Below are 21,387 nucleotides of genomic sequence, written 5' to 3'. Positions count from 1 at the left end.
TCCAACTGCAGAAACTTCTGGGTGTCAAGAGAGAGGGTAGGAATTGGGATAGAGAGGGTAATGTCATATTACCTATGCAATCAGATAGTAAATGTTTATGCAAACAAGTATATCCAAAGATAATTAAATTAGGTAGTGGCTCAAAATGTAACTAGATTTTTACCTGAGACCAGATTCTCACAGGTCATTTAGGATTGAAATGAAATCCTTTACAAAGTCCTCTGCTGCACAGGGCATTAAAGAGCCACACACACTCTCAAACATTGTTTTGACTGACTTCAAATGTGTACCAAGAAACACAATGTGATATTATTATTTCACAAATTTTAGTAACTCGTGTTAACCAGAATCTGCAAAAGTTATCAGAGACCAAACCATACGAAGTAAATTACTAAGATAAAGAATAAACTAAGTCAAGTAAATGCACATTCAGGCCAGAGAGCACTGTCATGTCACGTTTTGTAAACATTTCAATTTCTGGAAACTTCAGTTTCGACACAGTTTCAGGTAACAAGCAAATTAGGCCAGTAGGCACAAGGCTGCATATACAATGACTGTGGCTGTTGCCCACAGAGTCTCATCAACAAATCACTGGGTATGTGCACAAACACTAACTGTCCACAGCTGCCTGAAACATAGAGGCTACTCCCTCCAGGGATTAATGAAGACTGACGATTAAGTAGTGAATTGTCTAGCATCTCTCCTACCTACTACAGTTCTCTGTAATCCAAGGGCTCTTCTTACACCCACCTTTTTAAGTCATCCTGCCTCATCAGCCTGACTAAGTGCTAGACAAAAGTTTCAAAGCCATGACCCATCATAGGCTAAATGAAGCTGACCAAAACCGAAACAAAACAAAACCACATTAACCTACTGGTTTGTTACAAAAATTTTTTTTCTGGTCCTGCCAGAGTAGAAAGAGAAATCCAATTCTTTCTAGTTATTGTCTTTAAAAAATTTGTCAAATAGTGGTAAAATATAAAACATAAAATCCACCTTTTTAACCATGTTAAAGTATACAATTCAGTTACCGCCCTTTTTTATATTCAGTTTTACTACAACCCGGAAGAACTCACATGGAGACAGAATTCACACAACATAAAATTATTTTAAATAAGTGTACAACTGAGTGGTTTTTAGTATATTCAGACTTGTGTAACCATCATCATTATCTAATTTTAGAGCATTTTTACCACCCCCAAAAAACCTTGTTCCCATTAAGCAGTTACATGTCTTCCTGTCCCTCCATTCCATGGCAACCACTTATATGCTTTGTCTCTATGAATCTGCTTATTCTGGACATTTCATATAAGTGAAATTATACACTACGTGGCCTTTGTGTCTGCCTTCTTTCAACTTAATGTGTTCAAGGTTTGTCCATATTGTAGCATGAGTCAGTACGTCTTTTCTAACTGAAAGCTGTTCCATTTAATCTTTATTAAAATGGAACACCTTGCCATTAAAAATGGCAAAAACCACAATTACTTTTGCACCAACCTAATATATACCACAATTTATTCATCTATCGATGGACACTTAGGACTATATGCTTTTATTTAAGAGCATTTTAATAAATATCAGCCTTACCCGGTTGATGAACAAAACAGCATCATTCTCATTAAGGAGAGAAAGCAGCAGATCTTCCCGAACAGAATTTCTGCCTTCAGCTTTCTGGCATACCCTAAAGCAGTTTCCAACAGTTCATGCTCTGCCCCGAATTTAATACTCCTATCCAGCTTGGCCTGAGGTTAGAATCACACATGTATCTTGCAACTACTTGCCGCTAAACCCCAGCTTAGGCTGAACCCTTTCTTGAGAGCAGAGACTATTGCTCACACTGTAACTAGCATGGTGCCTGATTCCCATTAGGGTCTCAGAATTATTCATTAAATGAGTAAGTATCAGGTACTAAAACTGTGCGAAAATGTAAAGACAGAAACAATTACTAATACACTGTTACTCTATTATTATCAGCAAGAATACTTTTAAAAGACAAATCCACTGGAAAACCGGTTACTCATGACACTGATGATGCTAAGAAAGGGTTAAACTGCTACTTGAAAGGCATGTGAGAGAATGTGTGTGGTGGGGACAGAGTTGAGGAATGCAATTCACAGTATTTGCTTTCAAAACGTGGCATACAGAGGGAGCAGGACTGAAAAGAAAATAAAAAGCATATGGCAGGCAGAGGTACAGTAAATAGTTTCAAGAGATAATTCATCATAGAAGCTTTCCTAATGACACTTGCTCAGTGGAAAGCAAATCCTTTGTCATCCTTCATAGTTAAGAGTACAATATTGTTTATGTAGAGTCAGAAATAAATAGTAACAGGCTCTGGATTACTTGACTGAAACCCTAGGCATCAGCCCATACAAATATTTTGTTTAAACTGTCATTCAAATTTAGTTTAACGGAAATAAAAAACAGCTAAATTCTGTCATTTTTTTTTCCAGGGTGATAACAGAATAAATACTTAAATAGTCTTCAAAATTTCTCAACTGAATCACAATATGAACTTTTCTTTTGCATTAGACATCCCCCAAACACATGGTTTTAATCATTACAGTGTTAACTAGCCTCAGTTAATGTTTGAAGAATACTTAAAACTACTTCTGAGGCTCAGGATATGAAATGACCAGACATTTTTATTTTCATATGAAGAAAAAATTAAGAATCTTATTAGAAACAAATATGGTTTGCACACAGCACATCAGAAAGTTCCAATGCAATTACTGTCTGCCTGTAAAAACAGACACACTGTACTGTGCGCTACAGCTTTGATTACAGTATTTTTCCAATCATAAAACGTGTAGGCCAGCTGCAGTGGCTCATGCCTGTAATCTCAACACCTGGGGAGGCTGAAACAGGTGGATCACTTGAGCCCAGGAGTTTGAGACCAGCCTAGGCTTCATGGTAAAATCCTGTCTCTACAAAAATTAACAAAAATTAGCTGGGCATGGTGGTACATGCTTGTGGTCCCAGCTACTCCGGAGGCTGAGGTGGAAGGATCACTTAAGTCCGGGAGATGAAGGGTGCAGTGAGCCAAGATCACGCCACTGCACTCCAGCCTGGGTGACAGAGCCAGACCCTGTTGCAAAAAATAAAAAACAACCACGTACAATAACGAGATGAGGAAGGAATGGCTATTCTTGAAATGGAAGCACTATGTAACACTGTAAAAACAAAAGAGAGAAATACTATCCTAAGAAAATGAAGGTTCTCATTTTTTGCTACTTATATCAAAAAATAGTTTTAAGGGCGAATACATAGTATATCCCAATTTTTAGAAAGGTTTAAGCTCATCTACTGGCTCACACACAAGAAAAACATAAAAATTATGCAGATGTTAGATCTAATTTCAAGTTAGAGCTAAAAAACTGGATTTCTCAAATTTTCAAACTGAGATTTCAAGTAAACTGTGATGTAGAAATAGCCCCTGAGTAACTGAAAGAGGACAGAATAGACTTCAGGAATGCTAGTATGCTGTGGAAAAAGTCAACTCATAAGTGGCATCTAGTATGAGCTACAAACCATCTTCAATTTGGCAGTTTAGGATTTATCTTCCATACTGTGATAACTTCTACTTAGGTAGAAAGAACAGAAAAAATAATCCATAAAGACAATTTTATATGAATTCCTAGATTTTTAAAAAAATATACTAATCTGACAACAGGCCAGGTCTACTGCCCTTGCTTTTTACTTTTCTTTTTTTCTTTTTTTTTTTTTTTGAGATGGAGTTTCGCTCTGTCACCCAGGCTGGAGTGCAGTGGCACAATCTTGGCTCACTGCAAGCTCCACCTCCCGGGTTCACGCCATTCTCCTGCCTCAGCCTCCCGAGTAGCTGGGACTACAGGCTCCTGCCACCACACCCAGCTAATTTTTTGTATTTTTTGTAGAGATGGGGTTTCACCATGTTAGCCAGGATGGTCTCAATTTCCTGACCTCGTGATCCGCCCGCCTCGGTCTCCCAAAGTGCTGGGATTACAGGCGTGAGCCACCGTGCCTGGCCTGCTTTTTACTTTTCTAAAAAAAAAAAAAAAAAAAAAAAAAAGCTACTCTCTGCCATGTACCACTATTGTTTTATGTCATTGTGTTTTGACTTTTCAGAGAAGCAGATACTATACAAATATGAGTATTGTATTAACAAGTCTTAGAATTATTTAGGCATTGAACAGTTACTAGTTTCATCCTTATGTTCCAAAAAGATGTCAGACTGAAGACTGGTGGTGCTCTATGTGATCGCCCTAGTGCTGCTGAAACACAATTGTCATACACCAACCTGTGCTCCTGTTTTAAGCAATTTTCATCAGTGAGTACACATCATCCCTCTTCTCACTGACTCGGCTAAACACCATTAACTATTAGAGATGTTGCTAAACATCATCAAGTATTAGAGACCTGTTTAGTATTACTCCAAGCATGACTTTTCTGTGGATGGAGATGGTATAGTCTAGTGTAGGGTTTAAGAAATTTTCAGGCGATCCAAAATTTAAGGATAAGGTGTTATGGTGCTTAACTGAAGTTACATGTAGTTACAGAGACCAGAGTTTAAATCATGGTACCCTCACATCACCTTGGCCAAACTGTTTACCATAGTCTCCTTGTGCAAAGTGGAGATAATATCTACCCTGAATTGCTATTTGGTGATTACATGTAAATTATACAGAGCTCTTAGCATAGTGTTCGGCATATAGTACTTACTGGGCAACGACTTTCCCAGTAACAGAATACAGAATTCAAAGGATGCTTTGGGACTATCTGACTAAATGATCATTTAGAGGAGGCTGAGAAGTTTATAAACCTTAGAAAAAATATGTAAGATACAATACCATAATTTAAAAATGTGCTATAAACTTTAACATTAAAAACCTTAAAACCCATAAAGTTCAATGTAGTAAAGGCCCTCAGTTTAAGTTTTTAATATTCTGTTGCAGAGAGGTTTAACCTATGCATCATAAAAATAACTGATTCATAAAATCAGTAATCGATTACTTCTTTAATAATATCAGTTGAAAGGCCTATAATATTTGGCATGTTAAACATGTAATTTTTCTCAAACTAAACCTATAAGCAATAGTAGCAGTTCTTATTATAATCGCTATACAGAACAAACTCATTTATTTTCATTTTTAAGAAAGTTCAATGTAAATTATCTCATTCAGTAAATACAACTGGCCATTTATAAACACACAAGCCAATCTTTTCCTACTGATTGCAGCATTTTTAAATATGGTTTCGTTTAAACAGTCTACTTATTTTTTTGCTTCTTATAATTCACTTATAATTATTCCTTATATTTCTTTTGCCTTAATTTTTTCATTTAAAATTTCTCTTCAGTTGAGTAACAATTATTCTTCAGTCTCTTAAAATCCTGCTCATTAAATTTAATCTGATTCATGCTGCAATAACAGTCTGACTAAAGCCAAATCAATTACATATGCAATGACTGATCATTTTCAGCTCTGCTATTTTTAGTGGAATTATATAGCTCACCAGGAGAACAAAAGCGAAAAGGAAAAATACCCACATAAATATGACTTCTAAGGGTCATCTGCTTGTGACTGTAGAAACTCATAGAATTACAACTGCACAGAATTATACAGTTTAAAATAGTTTCTAAAGGACTTTCTAATGAACAGACTATGCTTATTAAATAATACAAAGAATTTGTGGAGAATATTTTTTAATCTATATAATAGGGAGAAGATTTCATTTAATTACCAAATATTAAAAATACATATTGTACTTGTTTAGTTAAAACAATACTATCCTAACTGTATTTCTTATACTGTAAATATACATATGTAAAATTTAACCATACCTTCAAAGACATCTGTCATTTTGCAGATATGGGCAAATGTAGCTCCAGTTGCCCAGGTATATACTACATCCATTAAGTGAGGTTTAAATGAGCTTAGATAAGTTTCCTCATCAATTTCCAATTTGGCTTCTGCTGAAACTTTTGCAATTCTTTTAGCACATTCCTTTAAAGATAAAAGAGTTAAAATTCCTTACTTATGATCTCCCATATCACTTTATTCTTTAGGTTTCCAAGCCAGTATTCCAGGAGGTCCCTTTTTCTTCCTAGGTATTATGTCTGCAATATGGACATTCTGCTCCTAAGTAGGCACAGTGCCTGTTCCATTGCCAAGCGATTAAACGGCCAATCTTTCCCATTATGTTGAGGTAGTTAACTAAGAAAAATGTATCAAGAGCATGCTTTTCAGCCAGTGATACCTTTTCAACAAAGAAACAGAACTCTTCATTAAAATTATTCAAGAGCAGCATTTAACTAATCTCTATTTCATTACAAAACAGATTTAGAGAACTACAAATCCTAGAGCAAAATACATTTTTCCACAACAATGCTTAAAAATGTATATATCTTCATATTGTTTTCCTCTAAGTTGAGAAACTTCATTCTTCTTTACTTGGCAATCTAAAAGGCCAAAAACTCCTAGGCCTATGAAGACTTCGCTGGTTCTAGAAATTTAAATTTCTTAGTGATTTTAAGGCATGTTACATGTTCCATTGAACTGGCCTTTTAATTTTAATCAGAATTTTTTGAATTATTATTTTAAAAATATTTTAACTTTTATTTTAGGCTCAGGGGTTCATGTACAGGTTTCTTATCTAGGCAAACTTGTGACTCAGGGGTTTGGTATATAGATTATTAGTCAGCTGAGTACTAAGCATAATATGCCACAGGTTTTTTTTTTCTTTTTTCTTCCTCAACCTCTCCTTCCTCCCACTCTCCTCCCTCAAGTAGGCACCAGTGTCTGTTGTTCTGAAGGGGCCTTTTTATGACATATTTTTTTGTTCCTCTCTTGTAATTCCTTAGTTCATCTTTCCTTGTCTAATGTTGAACAGGCAGAAAAAATCAGCTTATCCTATGAAAATAGTAAGAGAGAAATTTATTACTATAAACTACTGTGGCTTTGAGGACCCAGAGACAATTTCTTATGATAAACAGATTTTAAAACTTTGTTACAGGCTGGGCACAGTGGCTCACATCTGTAATCCCAGCACGTTGGGAGGCTGAGGTGGGAGGATCACATGAGCTCAGGAGTTCGAGACCAGCCTAGCCAACATGGTGAAACCTCGTCTCTACTAAAAATACAAAAATTAGCTGAGTGTGGTGGCGGGCACTTGTAATCCCAGCTACTCAGGAGGCTGAGGCAGGAGAATCGCTTGAACATGGTAGGTGCAGGTTGCAGTGAGCCCAGATCATGCCACTGCACTCCAGGCCTTGGTAAGAGAGCCTCGGTAAGAGAGCGAGACCCTGTCTCAAAAACAAAACAACAATAAAACAACCAAACTTTGTTATAAATCAGAATGAAAAAATGTGCAAAAAATTAAAAATAAACTAAATCCTAGTCCTTCAAGATACCATTATCAGTACTGAGGAAGAAAATGACACATGCACTGAGCTGTCAATACAGCCTATTTACATTATGAAGTTTCTAATCTCCGTTCACAACAATGCTATACAGTTCATTACAATAATGGGAAGAAATACTGTTTAATTATTAAAGTAAAAATCACAAGAGATGTTATCAGAGTAACATTAAATTACACGACTGACATCAAGTAACATTTAATCCTTATAGGTTATCTCTGTGAAATGATAAACTATGATTAGATTATCAAAAATGTTTATTTTACAATCTACTATTCATAAAATATGTAGTTCAAAAAAAAAAACACCTTACCTGCATTTGACGAAGTGGTCCTGCTAATTGTTCTGTTAATTTGGGCATCTCACTAGACTATAAAAGAAAAGGAAAACAAGATATAAAAACTCATGTTTAAAGTGATTGGTTTTTCACACTACCTGTTTTAACAAATTAAAGCTTGTAAGATAGTCACATATCAAATTATAAGACTTTAGTCATCAGCATTTAGAGTTTCTAATCAATTCAGTTTACACAGGCAAAATCACTATTCCTCTCATCCTAAATTATAATATTCTGTTATTACATTTCAGAGGAAAATACACTGCTAAATTTGCAAAGTGTGCTAACTAGCTCCTTTTTGTGATTATATATGGAACTGAGGGAGGGTAAATATTGTAAACATACATAGTAGCTTAGTTACATCAACTAAAGGGTTTTATCATAGTTTAACTTTGAAACAGTTTTAGTTTCTAGGCAACTTTCAATCTGTAGAAACTGAAAAGTTAGAAACTGAAAACTCAGGATAAAGTACGTTAAAAATAGTGTCCCTAATTTTTATTTTACCCAGATGCTCTAACAAAGTATAAGACAGCTAAAAGTTTAATCTGAGTTTCAGTGTTCTTAGTATTGCTTTCCTACAGTTGAAAATTCTGTCAATTTCTGAATTAGATAATGGAGTTTCAGGTCTACACTAACTAGCCAAATTAAGTTGGACAAGCTGCTTAAATTCTGTGTACTGGTTTTCTGCCCTGTCAAAGAAAAATAAAACCAGATCCTCAAAATGAGTAGGCTTATGATGAGAATAACAGACATTATTTGTGAAGAAATTTTTGACAAAGGTAGTTACTGTACAAAAATAAAATTACTATAAGAATGGTATGTATGTATGTATGAGACATGGTTTAAAGTAATTATGGCTATTTTTTTTTTTTTTGAGACAGAGTCTCGCTCTGTTGCCCAGGCTGGAGTGCAATGCTGCAATCTCGGCTCACTGCAACCTCCACCTCCCGGGTTCAAGCGATTCCCCTGCCTCAGCCTCCTGAGTAGCTGGGATTACAGGAGTGCCACCACGCCCAGCTAATTCTTGTATTTTTAGTAAAGACGGGGTTTCACCATGTTGGTCAGGCTGGTGTCGACTCCTGACCTCATGATCTGCCCGCCTCAGCCTCCCAAAGTGCTGGGATTACAGGCGTGAGCCACTGTGCCTGATCACTAATTTTTTTTTTTTTTAAAGCAATTGTAGGTTAGTTGCGACATATCTGCCTTTATTTTAAGCACCAGTACTTATAAAGGACTTGATTTTGATTTGCAACATGCATATATGTATAATAAATCAAGAACCAGATTCCATATTACTGCTGCTAAAACCAAAAATTATTGATGAATGGCAAAAAAGCAAAATAGCCAGAATGACCTTAACATCTCAGTTTAATAAAGAACCCAAGACTGCGAAATGTGTTTGATATTGTGTCTATTCGTGGTCAACAGTTACTCATCACATTCCTCTCTGCTATTCACTATAGGTAGAAGGCACCAATCCTGATATGAGGAGGTTAATTGTGATTTTAACAATGTTCTCCCACCAGGTATGTACAGTTTGTTCCCTCATCTCTCCTGTAGGCCTCAATATAAGTTTCACTTCATTAGTGAGGTCTTTTCTAATCATTTTATTTAAAATAGTAACATCATCTCCCCAGTGATCTTTGATTCTTCTCACTTTTCTCCAAAAACCACCCCTATTTGACAGAATGTATGTGTATTGTATTTCTTTATCTTCATCCACTAGCATGTAAGTATCAGGAAAGCAAACATTTCTGCTGCATCTCTGGTGCTTAGATCTGTACACTGCCCACACTGGGTGCTTAATAAATTTTTGTATGCACTTGATCTTTATATTATAAAGATTTATGTAACCTTTTAAATATTATTTTTAAAATGTAGAGATAGTTTTATAAATACATTTTAAAATAGAAGTTATTATATCAAGCAAATTTCATCCTACTTATAACAAGTATTTTACTATATTTACTAGAAGACAACGTTCTTCTTGGCAGAAAACATTCTGTTAAAAGCATCAAGAAAAATCCACATGACAATTAGTACAATCTTCCATCTCAATGTTAAAAGGCGCCACCACAAGAATTGATGACACTGTATATAAAAAAGTGTGGTTTCACTGAATAAATCTTAACTGTATATATTGACATCTTGCCCCAAGATTTAAGAGCTGTGGTTTGGCTTAACCAACTCCTTTGAAGAGGGAATATAATTGGCTTCTCAGAAAAAGGAACTATTGTAATAGTGCCAAAATATAAAACAACAAAAGCATGCAAGTAATGAAAAGTAAGACCAAATTTGACATGGGTAGAAGACCACTTATCTCTAAAATCCTAAATCTCTGAACCTTCCTATTCCAAGTAAGTTTGACAAATGTTCTTAATTATCTTTATCTTGGAAATTGATATAATAAAATTTTGAGCCTAAGGAAAAACAAACACAATATTTTGTAAAGTAATGCACTCCTTTTGTATGCATATTTCATAGGTGCATGGTAGGCAATCTCAGGAAAGCATAAACTGTTTTTGGATTATTGTCCTATTTGTTATCATTGCCACTAACAGCTGTGACTCTAATCAGTAATCAGGGACCTGAGAAAAGTACCCATCTACTTCAAGAAGTAATATATTTGATCTGATTAATAAATAGGGAAACAGTTAACAGGTAAACAGACCAATTAAGTGTGGTTTCACTGAATACATCTTAACTGCATATACTGACATCTTGCCCCAAGATTTAAGAGCTGTGGAACTTAAAAAAAAAAAACTCAACAATTTGTTCTACACAATTTACTTAAAAGTTAAACTAAGTATGTATAGTAAAAGGTCCTACAAAATTTTTGAATATTATTTTTAGAAGGCAGATGTCCTTGTCTTATTCTCATTCTATCCACTTCATCTACAATAAATAAAGTCTTAAATTTGAAATGTAAAACAATATATCTTACTTTTAAAAATGAATCATACTGGTTTTTGGAATGCAGTACAAGGATAATTAGTGTTCTTATGTGTTCCATCCAGCACTTCATTTTTTGATTTCTTAAGAACTGTTGAAAGTGAACTAATTACTCATATGAAAAAAACTGCTGCCAAACCAACAAGGATCTTATATTCACTACCTTAAACCGTGCCCATGAAAACTTATGTTTCAGTTCCTAGCAGGATGGACTGCTTCGTCATTATTCTTCAACACCGGGGAGGAGAGTTAATTCAACCTCACTTCCGCCTTTCATTTTTATCAGACTTTCCTAGTTTTATTCTCACTCATCTTCTTATTTCTAGGACTGTCTAGGACTTGGCCAAATGTTCAATGAATTGGGTTACAGAACAAATTTAAAACTTAAAATCTAATTAATGGTGATTGTTGACAAATCTTATTTTATTCTCCTTTCTAATAATACGTATTTAATCATTTAATTTTCTTAGTACATTTGTGTTAAAGTTGCTGTGATTTCCAATTAACATTACCCTATAATATGTAAATATTAGTAATATTTGATAATATAGCCATAACACTATTAACTACATGATGTGTGAATTAATAAATAAGATGTGCTGAATCAATTAACTTACATTCTCTTGAAACACAAAGCAGCTTAATAATGCTGTTGCCTGTTCTGCAGAAAGGTCATTGAAAAGGCCATTAAACATCATCTCAGTTAGAAGGAGCTCATCAGCACTACAATGGCAAAACAAAAGAATAAATTTAAAATGTCAGAATATAAAGACACACATGCACACACATATGCCCTTAATGTGTAGTTTTTAATAAAATATATTATTTGACCTTCAGGAGTAATCAATGAGGAATGACAATGATTTATTTAAGGACATAGCAGATCTTTAATAATTACCAATATATTATATAATCAATGTAAAATAGGGATTTCACATAAAGATGCCAAATATCAAAATGCACACATTCATGAAATAAGGGCAATTTCTTAACCTTTAGTATGCTAGGAAAAATCATCACTGTCATTTATTTTCTAGGGCCAAAGGACTCTTTTAATTATTTTTCAGTTATTTTACAAATAATCTGTAGAATAAAGATAATGAAAAACAATTTTATTAGAAATCTTAATTAGAATGTACTCATAAGAAGACCCACATTTTTTATTTTTATGTTTTAATTTTTTAAAGTTTTTATATTATAGTAGAGATGGGGTCTTGCTATGTTGTCCAGGCTGGTCTGGAACTCCTGAGCTCAAGTAGTCCTCCCGCCTCAGTCTCCCCAAATGCTGGGATTACAGGTGTGAGACACTACGCCTGGCCAGAAGACTCACATTTTAATTCATATTTTCCAAAGGCTGAAAGTGTATATAACCAAGATGGGCAAGAGCCTTTGAATGCAACAAACTGCTGCTCACCAATTGTCATCCACAAATCTGAAAAATATCCACCTAGGAAATACAATTCTAGATTTCAAGTACATCTCTAACAGGTAGGTACTAGCTCATCACTACGTCTGTTTCTTCCTGCACTTGCACTCTCAAAATATACAATTCCAGATTTACATCTCTTTTAAGTTCTAGCTTACTACTTTTGATTCCTCTTTTGCATCATCAAAATACAGTTTTTTAAACTGACAACTTGATTTTGTTGAGAGGAAGGTCATCTTTTTGCTCCATAATTGTAAAACATTTTCATATACAGACTTACAAGGACAATATATTTATTATTACAAAGATTAGAATGATCAACAGGTTTTAAAAAATTCAACAGGTTTTAAAAAATTTCTTCATCATCTGTTTCTTTCCAATTTCCTTATATACACAACTGTGTGTTTGACCATTTGTGGACCATATAAGGAAACTTTGGTGCACAAATCATAAAAGATGAAAGACTATTATTACAAGTCCTTTTAGCAAAATGAGATGGTCCAAGTTCTTATCATAGACATTACGTAACTAGGTCCCTTCTGTTGAATGATTACATGAATAATAATCTCATATATATATATATCCCTAGAAATATATTGTTCAGCTGAGCACAGTGGCTCCTGGCTCATTTGGGAAGCTGAAACAGGTAGATCTCTTGAGCCCAGGAGTTCAAGACTAGCCTAGCAACATGGCAAAACCCTGTCTCTACAAAGCAACACAAAAATAAGCTGAGCGTGGTGGAACACGCCTGTAGTCCCAGCTACTCAGGAGGCTCAGGTGGGAGGATCACTTAAGCCCAGGATGTTAAGACTGCACTGAGCCATGATCTTGCCACTGCATTCCAGCCTGGGTGACAGAGCCAGACCTTGTCTCAAAAAAAAAAAAAAAAAAAAAAAAAGAAAAATATTGTTCATGCACTAGTTATTATGTCTGAGAATTTACCTAGGGTCTGAGACTTTGCTTATATAATCAATCTCACCATTATCACTTTGACTACAGTGCTTTTTCTCCCTTTGTGTTTATCTTCTGATTTGAGTAATAACTGCAAAATATCTTCACTTATTTTTCTTCTTGGGTGGAAAATGAAAAATTCTGAATTCGCAACTGTGTTCAATTCAAGCTAAAAAAGAAACACTACAAAGATGATGTTTCTAGACTTCTATAATCAGGGTTCAATTGACCCATACAACAACTGTACTGTATGATTTAAAAAGTAAACTTTGCCTTTATTTTTTGCAGTCTTTAAAAAAGAATAAAGCCACGAACTATTATAATCTTTACTAACAGTTAAAATATTTATAAATAAAAGTCAAAAACTAAATTTGGGTCTCTAGTGTTAAGCTAAGAGTTAAGTCAAGCAAAGAGTGCAACAATACAAACTAGGAAAGACTATTTCAAGAAGCTACAGTCTAATGTGGGGGGCAGACAAGTAAGCTGATAATCACAGAACAGTGGTTTAACAGAATGCTCTAATAATTGATTTATACAAGTGGTTATGAGGAAAAAAAGGGGAGGAGCCTAAAATCAAATTGAAGAAGTTCAGAGCAAGTTTCGAAGTTCTTTGCAAAAATATGCAAGAATCGCAGGATATGGGGTTGGGGGTGAAAGGTCATACGAAGCAAAAGGAAAAGCATGTGTGGGGTGTGGCAATAGACTGCTGGAGAGGGAGAGTAAGAATATACTAAATTATGGAATCTATTCTAAAAGCAGTAAGGAATCACTGAGGGACTTTTACCAAATAGAATGGCACAAAGGGGCTGGGTGCTGGGTGAAGTGGCTCACACCTGTAATCCCAGCAATTTGGGTGGTAAGGTGGGTGGACTGCTTAATTACAGGAGTTCAAGACCAGCCTGGACAACATAGCAAGACCCTATCTCTACAGAAACTTAAAAAAGAAATTAGCCAGGCTTGATGGCACACACAGTCCCAGGTTCTTGGGAGACTGAGGCAGGAAGATCACTTGGGCCTGGCAAGTTGAGGCTGCAGTGAGCCGAGATTGCACCACTGCACTCCAGCCTGGGCAACAGAGCAAAATCCCATCTCAAGAAGGACAGAGGAACGACATACCAGATTTGTGCTTTGGGTTTTGAAAACTCAAGAAGGGAGGCAACGAATAATCAGGAGGGCAACTGCAGTAATTGAGGCCAAAAATAATGAGGGATACACATTAGCCAGTGGCAATGTTTAAAAAGGCAAAATGGGTGAGAGAAGGAGTCTAGGATGATGCCCCAGTTTTTGCAAATTTTGGGGAAAGTTAACAAACTTTGATATAATATTGTTATTACTATAAATGAAAAATGTATCTTGGAATAAAATCAATTTCCATTCTTTCAACACAAAATCTAGTTGTAGATATCTAAAGGAATTTCTACATTAATTGTAAAACAGGTAATTATTAGAAGGAAATAATCCTAATAACATTAGCATATGAATCAGTAAACCAGTACTGCAGTTTAGATTTAATCCTGGATATGTTATTAATTAAAATCCAATAGCACATTATCCTGTGATAACAACTAACTAGGGCTGGGTAGTCACTGCCCTTTTTTGGTGGCTAAGAGTTGTCCTGTTCACCACAGTCTCCTGGTTCTATGCAGACATCTGGGTCTATAACATCTGGACAGATGAACGATATAATTACATTTTTACCAAGGAAGTCTGAAATCATTTACAAGGCCTGTAATTCTCTAGTCCTGTCCATCCTGGCCATGCTGAGTACATAAAAAACTGTTTCAAAAGTGTCTTTTATATATTCACTGAGAATGATGATCATCACTATATGGACAAAACAAGATATATCTTCAGACTGGATATTGCTTGAGCTACCAGCTTATGACTTTCCAGTTAAGGAGGACAGAGGCAAGCTGGCTCCTAAGGCAGCAGACATTCCTTGTGGTGGGAAATAACTAACACATTTTTTAGAACAGTATCATAAATTGTATTTTCTAAAGATGGCCACAACAGCATCTCCTATACCACGTTCTTCTAGAATTGCACTGATCTATAAAGATTGCCATGTGCATACATGGAAATTTCAATTTCAATTAAAATGATATAAATTATAAAATTCAGTTCCTTCATCTAAGCACACATCAAATGCTAAATAATGGCTACTATACTGAACAGTGTAGATACAGAACAATCCAATTATCACAGAAAGCCATAATGAACAATAGCCACTTCCCCATCAAGAGTTGGAATCTAATTATCTCCCACTAGAATCCAGGAGGGTTTATGACTCACCTGTAATCAAGAGAATATGGTGGAAATGATGGTGTATGATAACAAAGCTAGGTTACAAAAGGTAAAGCTAGGTCAGAAAAGGCAACCTTAGCCAGCTAGAAGACTCACACTGGAGCCTTCAGCTACCATGTAAGCATCCTGAGGCTGCCATACTGTGAAGAAGCCCAAACCAGCCCACATGGAGAGACCACATGGAGAAGCTCTAACAGAGAGAGAGGTCCTAACATTCCCCAGCCACTCCAGACTCCTACTGTTTCAGCTTAACCACCTGTCTGACGGCAATCCTGGGGGACAGAGCCAGAACCATCCAAATGAGCTCTTCCTGAATTTCTGACCCATAAAAACAATAAGAGGATAAAGTAACTGTTCATGTTGTAAATAATTTAGTTTTGAGGTCATTTGTGACAAAAGATTACTGAAACAGAAAATAATATAACCAGTTTTAATCTGTGGCTTATAATAAGTTCTGTTGTAAAATCCTATTATTAGCCCAAAATCTCATTACAATTTGCTATGCATGTAACAAGATAATGATTACTAGGCTAAGTTTCAAGGTTGGAAAATGTTAATAATTTTTAAAAAGTATACAAAATTATATATAAGCTAAGATTATGTAAAAATCCCACAAGGCATTAAAAAAAGTCAAAGGAAATACATACAAATGCTAGGAGCGCTTGTGTTAATTACTGAAATCTAAGAGATTTTTCTAATTTCTCAATTTCATGGTTCAAAACTGTTATTTGGTGTGGAAGGTATTGTATAAACTTTGTATTTTTAAGAAAGCTCTTTTTTCCTAAAGATAATGGTTATTTTTAAAATCACTTAAAACTGCGAGGCGGAGCTGCAGTGAGCTGAGATTGTGCCAGTGCACTCCAGCCTGGGCAACAGAGTGAGACTCCATCTCAAAAAAACAAACAAAAATTAGAATTAAAAATTAAAAAAAAAAAGAAGTTTCTAGAACAACCACCAGATTTTACCTGCTTATCTCACAAGCCACTCGTCCTTTCATCTCTATTACATCAGAAGAAGTAGCAAATCCCAACCTTCTTAAAACACGTTTGCGACATTTGAGTTCATCCATTTGTAGGACTGTTCTTGCTTTCTTCAGTTCTCGCTTTGCAGATTTAATATCTATTGCAATCTAAAGCACATAAAAGTATAAAGAAAGTTCAATAATAAAGTGAACAATGTACAAGAAGATTTATTCATGAAATCAAACAAAAAATATTTCTTAAGAACATCTTACAGTATACTTCTGGGTTAAAGCTTCAGTGCTGCGGAGACTGGGGAAAGTGGAGCTTCTTAGATACGTTCCCAGAACATTATACAAACAAGAGTAATGTATCTGAAAAGTTATTAAATACTACCTAAAATATTAAATACATGGAAAATACAAAATGTCCATTTGAAAAATTTGAGGCAGGGCAGGCAGATGTTAGAAAGTGTAAAAAGCTTGAGACAGAGAACAGAGGCCAGGCGCAGTGGCTCACGCCTGTAATCCCAGCACTTTGGGAGGCTGAGGTGGGTGGATCACGAGGTCAGGAGATCAAGACCATCCTGGCCAACATGGTGAAACTCCGTCTGTACTAAAAATACAAAAAAAAAAAATCAGCTGGGCATGGTGGCGGGCGCGCGCCTGTAGTCCCAGCTACTCAGGAGGCTGAGGCAGGAGAATTGCTTTAACGCGGGAGGCAGAGGTTGCACTGAGCCGAGATCGTGCCACTGCACTCCAGCCTGGCGAGAAAGCGAGATTCTGTCTTAAAAAAAAAAAAAAAAAAAAAAAGAACAGAGCACGGCTCTTGCTTAAATGAAGAGAGGTAAGGAGGAAGGCTAGGAGGAGAGTGAGCTGGATACTGTAAGCTAGACAAGGTAGGCTGTAAGAGTAGAAAAAGTCAGTGGTGAATTTAGGATAGGCTCTCCCAAGACAGGATTCACTGGACAATTAATCACGCTCCTGAAGTACCAATCCCAGCAGCTCTAGCTTTTAATCCTTAGGGCATCAGGGGGTAGCTTAGAGAACAGGGAAAGAAAAATGAGGGTACAGAAATCTTTTCTCTTGACTATCTATATTTCCCCCATGATGTCCTGAAAACTATTCCTTCTCTTTGCCCTTAAGTAAAATCACGAATTTGCCTAAGCTGGAAATGGTTTTAGCAGAGAGAATAGGCGTTTATTTAAAACACAGATGAAACCTTAAAATGAAAATGTATCATCTTGATGTCATCCTTTAGAGTAGATAAGTTTTAAAATTTAGTTAATCAGTAAATATTACATATTTTCTGACTGTGACAAGCATACAGTAGTACAAGAACAAAAAACAATGGCATCCTGAAGTGGTGGTTCAGAAAAACACTGACAGAAAAGTTTTGATAAGCTGAAATCCAAAGATAATGGAATTTTTTAGACTGTTTATTAAACTTCTACTAAGGAGGAAAAATTATGAAGGTGATCAGCAACTGATATTTATTCAGAGACTACCTATGTCCTCTATTTCTAGTGCTTTACATTATTTCATTCTTACAGCAATCCTAAAAGGTAGGGAACTAATATTAAATCTGCATTTTACAGACGAGAAAACTGAGGCACGGAGAGATTACTAAGTAAATTGGTCAAGAATACAGAGCTACTGAGTGATAAAGATGGAGTTCAAAGCCAGGCTAGCAGACCCTAGAATCTAAGCTCTTTTCAATTATTTATATTGCTATGAACAGAGCTGCTGAGTGATAAAAGATGGGGTTCAAACCCAGGCTATCAGACCCTAGATGCAAACTCTTAGTGATTATTTATATTTCTATGAACAGATGTGTAGTCACAATGCCATGTCATAGGAAGCAATGCTTTCCAAGCTAGACAATGAATGCTATGCTACCTAGCATGACTTATCAGGCCTATCAGAATAAAAGGAACAAACCATTGTTTTTTAGGGTTTCTTTGACTGAAGTGACTGAGGATGCCTATGTGAGCAGAGCAAAGCATCGTGCTAATAACTGTGAGGCTTATAAAGCTTACAAGGTAGAAGAGAGTCCAATCTCTAAGATACTTTTTCTTGAGTAATGTTTGTATTTTGAATATAAAAATATGTGAAATATTTTAGGTATAATGGGTTAAATAAAAATATTACTAAAGTTAATGCCACTAGTTTTTTCTTTCTTTTTTTAAATGTGGCTACCAAAAAATTTAAATGTGGCTGATACCGGACAATGCTGTACAAGATCTTTTCCAACATATTTATAAAAGAACACAGATATACAGTTGGCCCTACATATCTGTGGGTTCCACATCCATGGATTCAACCAACTGTGGAACAAAAATATTGGGAAAAAAAATGTCTGGACTGTACATGTACACTTTTGTTTTTGTTTTTTTAAAGAGATAGGGTCTCACTCTGTCACCCAGGATGGAGTACAGTGGTGCAACAACGGCTCACTGTAGCCTCAACCTCCTTGGCTTAAGTGACCTTCCTAAATCAGCCTCCTGAGTACCTGGGATGACAGGTGTATGCTACCATGCCTGGCTAATTCTTAAAATTTTTTTGCAGTGATGGGGGTCTCATCATCTTGCCCAGGGTGGTCTCAAACTTCTGGGCTTCAAGTGATCTTCCCGCCTTGGCCTCCCAAAGTGTTAGGATTACAGGAGTGAGCCACTGTGCCCAGGCTGTATTTTTCTTCCATTAAAAAAAAAGAAATTATATATATATATATACACACACACACACACACACACACATACATACACACACACACACACATATAATGTGCTTGTATGTATATATAATGTGCTTATATACATATAAGCACATTATAGACAATGATGGGGAGGCGGCAGGAAAAGAAAAAAAAAGACCACTATAATCTTATTGCTGTAACACAACCACTTAAAGTTTTCCTTTCAGTCTTTTCTGGTGTATTTTATATTTTTGCTAAATAGCAATTGTAGTCCACTTCAATTTCAGATCCTTTTTTCATGTAATGCTTATGCATGAGCTTTCTTACATGTTATTGCAGAGTCTCCATAACAACTTTATTTAGCCAGTCCCTTCAGCCAGACAAGGTCTTTTTCAGCATATTTGAGCAGCTCAGATAATGCCTTCAAACCACCTCCAAGGATGCTTTCCAATCATACAATCACGCTCAAGTCTACCTGTTCTTGTGTTGTGAAAACATAAGGCTGACCCTGGTGGCCATGGAGGGACTGACAGCAGGGAGAGAGCTGCTACAATGGTTCTGGTAAGAGATGAACAGGTGAGAATCACAACTGGATATCTGTGTAAGTAAAGAAAGTTTGTTGTGTCCCAGTTTCCTCATCTTGAGAAGTACCTGGCAAGCTTCCTGCCTAGCAGCACTTGAAGGTGGGTCAGAGCATAGATGTGTTCACTGAGCATGCAGCCAGTATTGTGTATATGCTACAGCACCATATGATGTAAGTTCACAAAAAGCTAGAAAGGGAGAGTGCTTTAAAACTATGAACTGAACACATTATTCAAGGAGTTTCTACTCATGTATTTATCCAACAAACACTGGGCATTTACCTTATAAAGACAGACCATTATGAGAAAATGTAAATAAGTGAAAATGAAACATCTGACTCTAAGGAGCTTAAAATCTAGTTTGTGAGACACAAAGACAAATGTATTGATAAAAGTGGTATGTGATAAAAGTTGAAAAAGTACAACAGCAGGGAGTTGTAAGTTTCATGGAGGAAGGGAGATTTGTATAGTATAATACATTCCAGTTGAAAAAAAGTACGTAGTGGAAAGGATTGTGTTCATGTCAGAAAGCTTTTTCTAAATTCATTATACAGAATGCTTATAATAATGCTTTTACTGGTTAGACATTACAGCTAATTATCCTAAAAAGCTGAACTACTAACATTTGACGCTATTAAGATGGCTACAGCAAAAACCACAGACAATAACACATGCTGGCGAAGATGTAGAGAAAGCAGTTATCTTGTAAATTGCTAGTGAGAACATAAAGTGGTGCACCACTTTGGAAACAGTCTGGTAGTTTCTGAGAATAAAGGTAAATATAGAGTTACCATATGATCCATCAATCCTACCTAATTCCACTCAAGAGAACTCAAAACATCCATACAAAAACTTGTATACAAATATTCACAGCAGCATTATTCATCAGAGCCAAAAAGTTAGAAAAAAACAAATGTCCTGTCCATCAACTGATGAATAGGTAAACAAAATATGGCATATCCACACAACAAAATATAATTTAGCCAGGCCAGGTGCGGTGGCTCATGCTTGTAATCCCAGAACTTTGGGAGGCTGAGGCAGGCATATAATCTGAGGTCAGGAGTTCAAGACCAGCCTGGCCAACATGGCGAAACCCCGTCTCTAATAAAAATACAAAAATTAGCTGGGCATGGTGGTGCTTGCCTGTAATCCCAGCTACTAGGGAGGCTGAGGCACGAGAATCACTTGAACCCAGGAGGCAGAGGTTGCAGTGAGCCACAATCACGCCACTGGACTGAAGCCTGGGTGACAGAGCAGGACTCTGTCACACACACACACACACGTATAAGATTTGGCCTTAAAAGGAATGAAGTACTGATTTATGGTACGACAGGCATAAACCCTGAAGACATGCTAAGTGAAAGACAGCAGACACAAACATCATATATTACATGATTCTATTTATAAGAAATATCCAGAATAGGAAAAACCATACAGATAGAAAGCAGATTTGTGATTGCCAAGGGTTGGAGGATGGGAGAAACAGAGAGTGGCTGCTAATGGGTATAAAGTTCCTTCAGAGGGTGAGAAGAATGTTCTGAAGTTACATAGTGGTGATGGCTGCAAGTATGTGTGAATACACTAAAAACCAGTGAGTTGGACATTTTAAAAGGGTGAATGCTATGCTGTGTAAATTATATCTCAAATTTAAAAAAGAAGAAAAAACAGAACATCCTATGTGAAATATCAAACTATAGCAAAATGAACTTTATCTTGTCTTGTTGATGAGAGCTGACAGGTTCAGAGCTGACAGTTTATTTAAAAGATAGCTCACATTTTCCTGT

General features: G+C 36.0%; 1 protein-coding gene across 1 annotated transcript in view; it reads right to left on the bottom strand.

The window, feature by feature from the left end:
• MTREX (Mtr4 exosome RNA helicase) overlaps positions 1–21,387 on the bottom strand; it is a 117,528-nt gene that overhangs the window by 2,972 nt on the left and 93,169 nt on the right. The window contains exons 22-25 of the mRNA XM_024247641.3: positions 16,335–16,498; positions 11,306–11,411; positions 7,713–7,769; positions 5,822–5,984 (exon numbers count right to left, since the gene is read on the bottom strand). Of these exons, the coding sequence (XP_024103409.1) occupies positions 5,822–5,984; positions 7,713–7,769; positions 11,306–11,411; positions 16,335–16,498 (490 nt within the window). The remainder of the gene's footprint in view (positions 1–5,821; positions 5,985–7,712; positions 7,770–11,305; positions 11,412–16,334; positions 16,499–21,387) is intronic.

This window comes from Pongo abelii, chromosome 4 (genome assembly GCF_028885655.2).
Source record: "Pongo abelii isolate AG06213 chromosome 4, NHGRI_mPonAbe1-v2.0_pri, whole genome shotgun sequence".
In the NCBI taxonomy this organism is placed as follows: domain Eukaryota; kingdom Metazoa; phylum Chordata; class Mammalia; order Primates; family Hominidae; genus Pongo; species Pongo abelii.
This window is presented reverse-complemented; position numbering and strand designations above follow the sequence as displayed.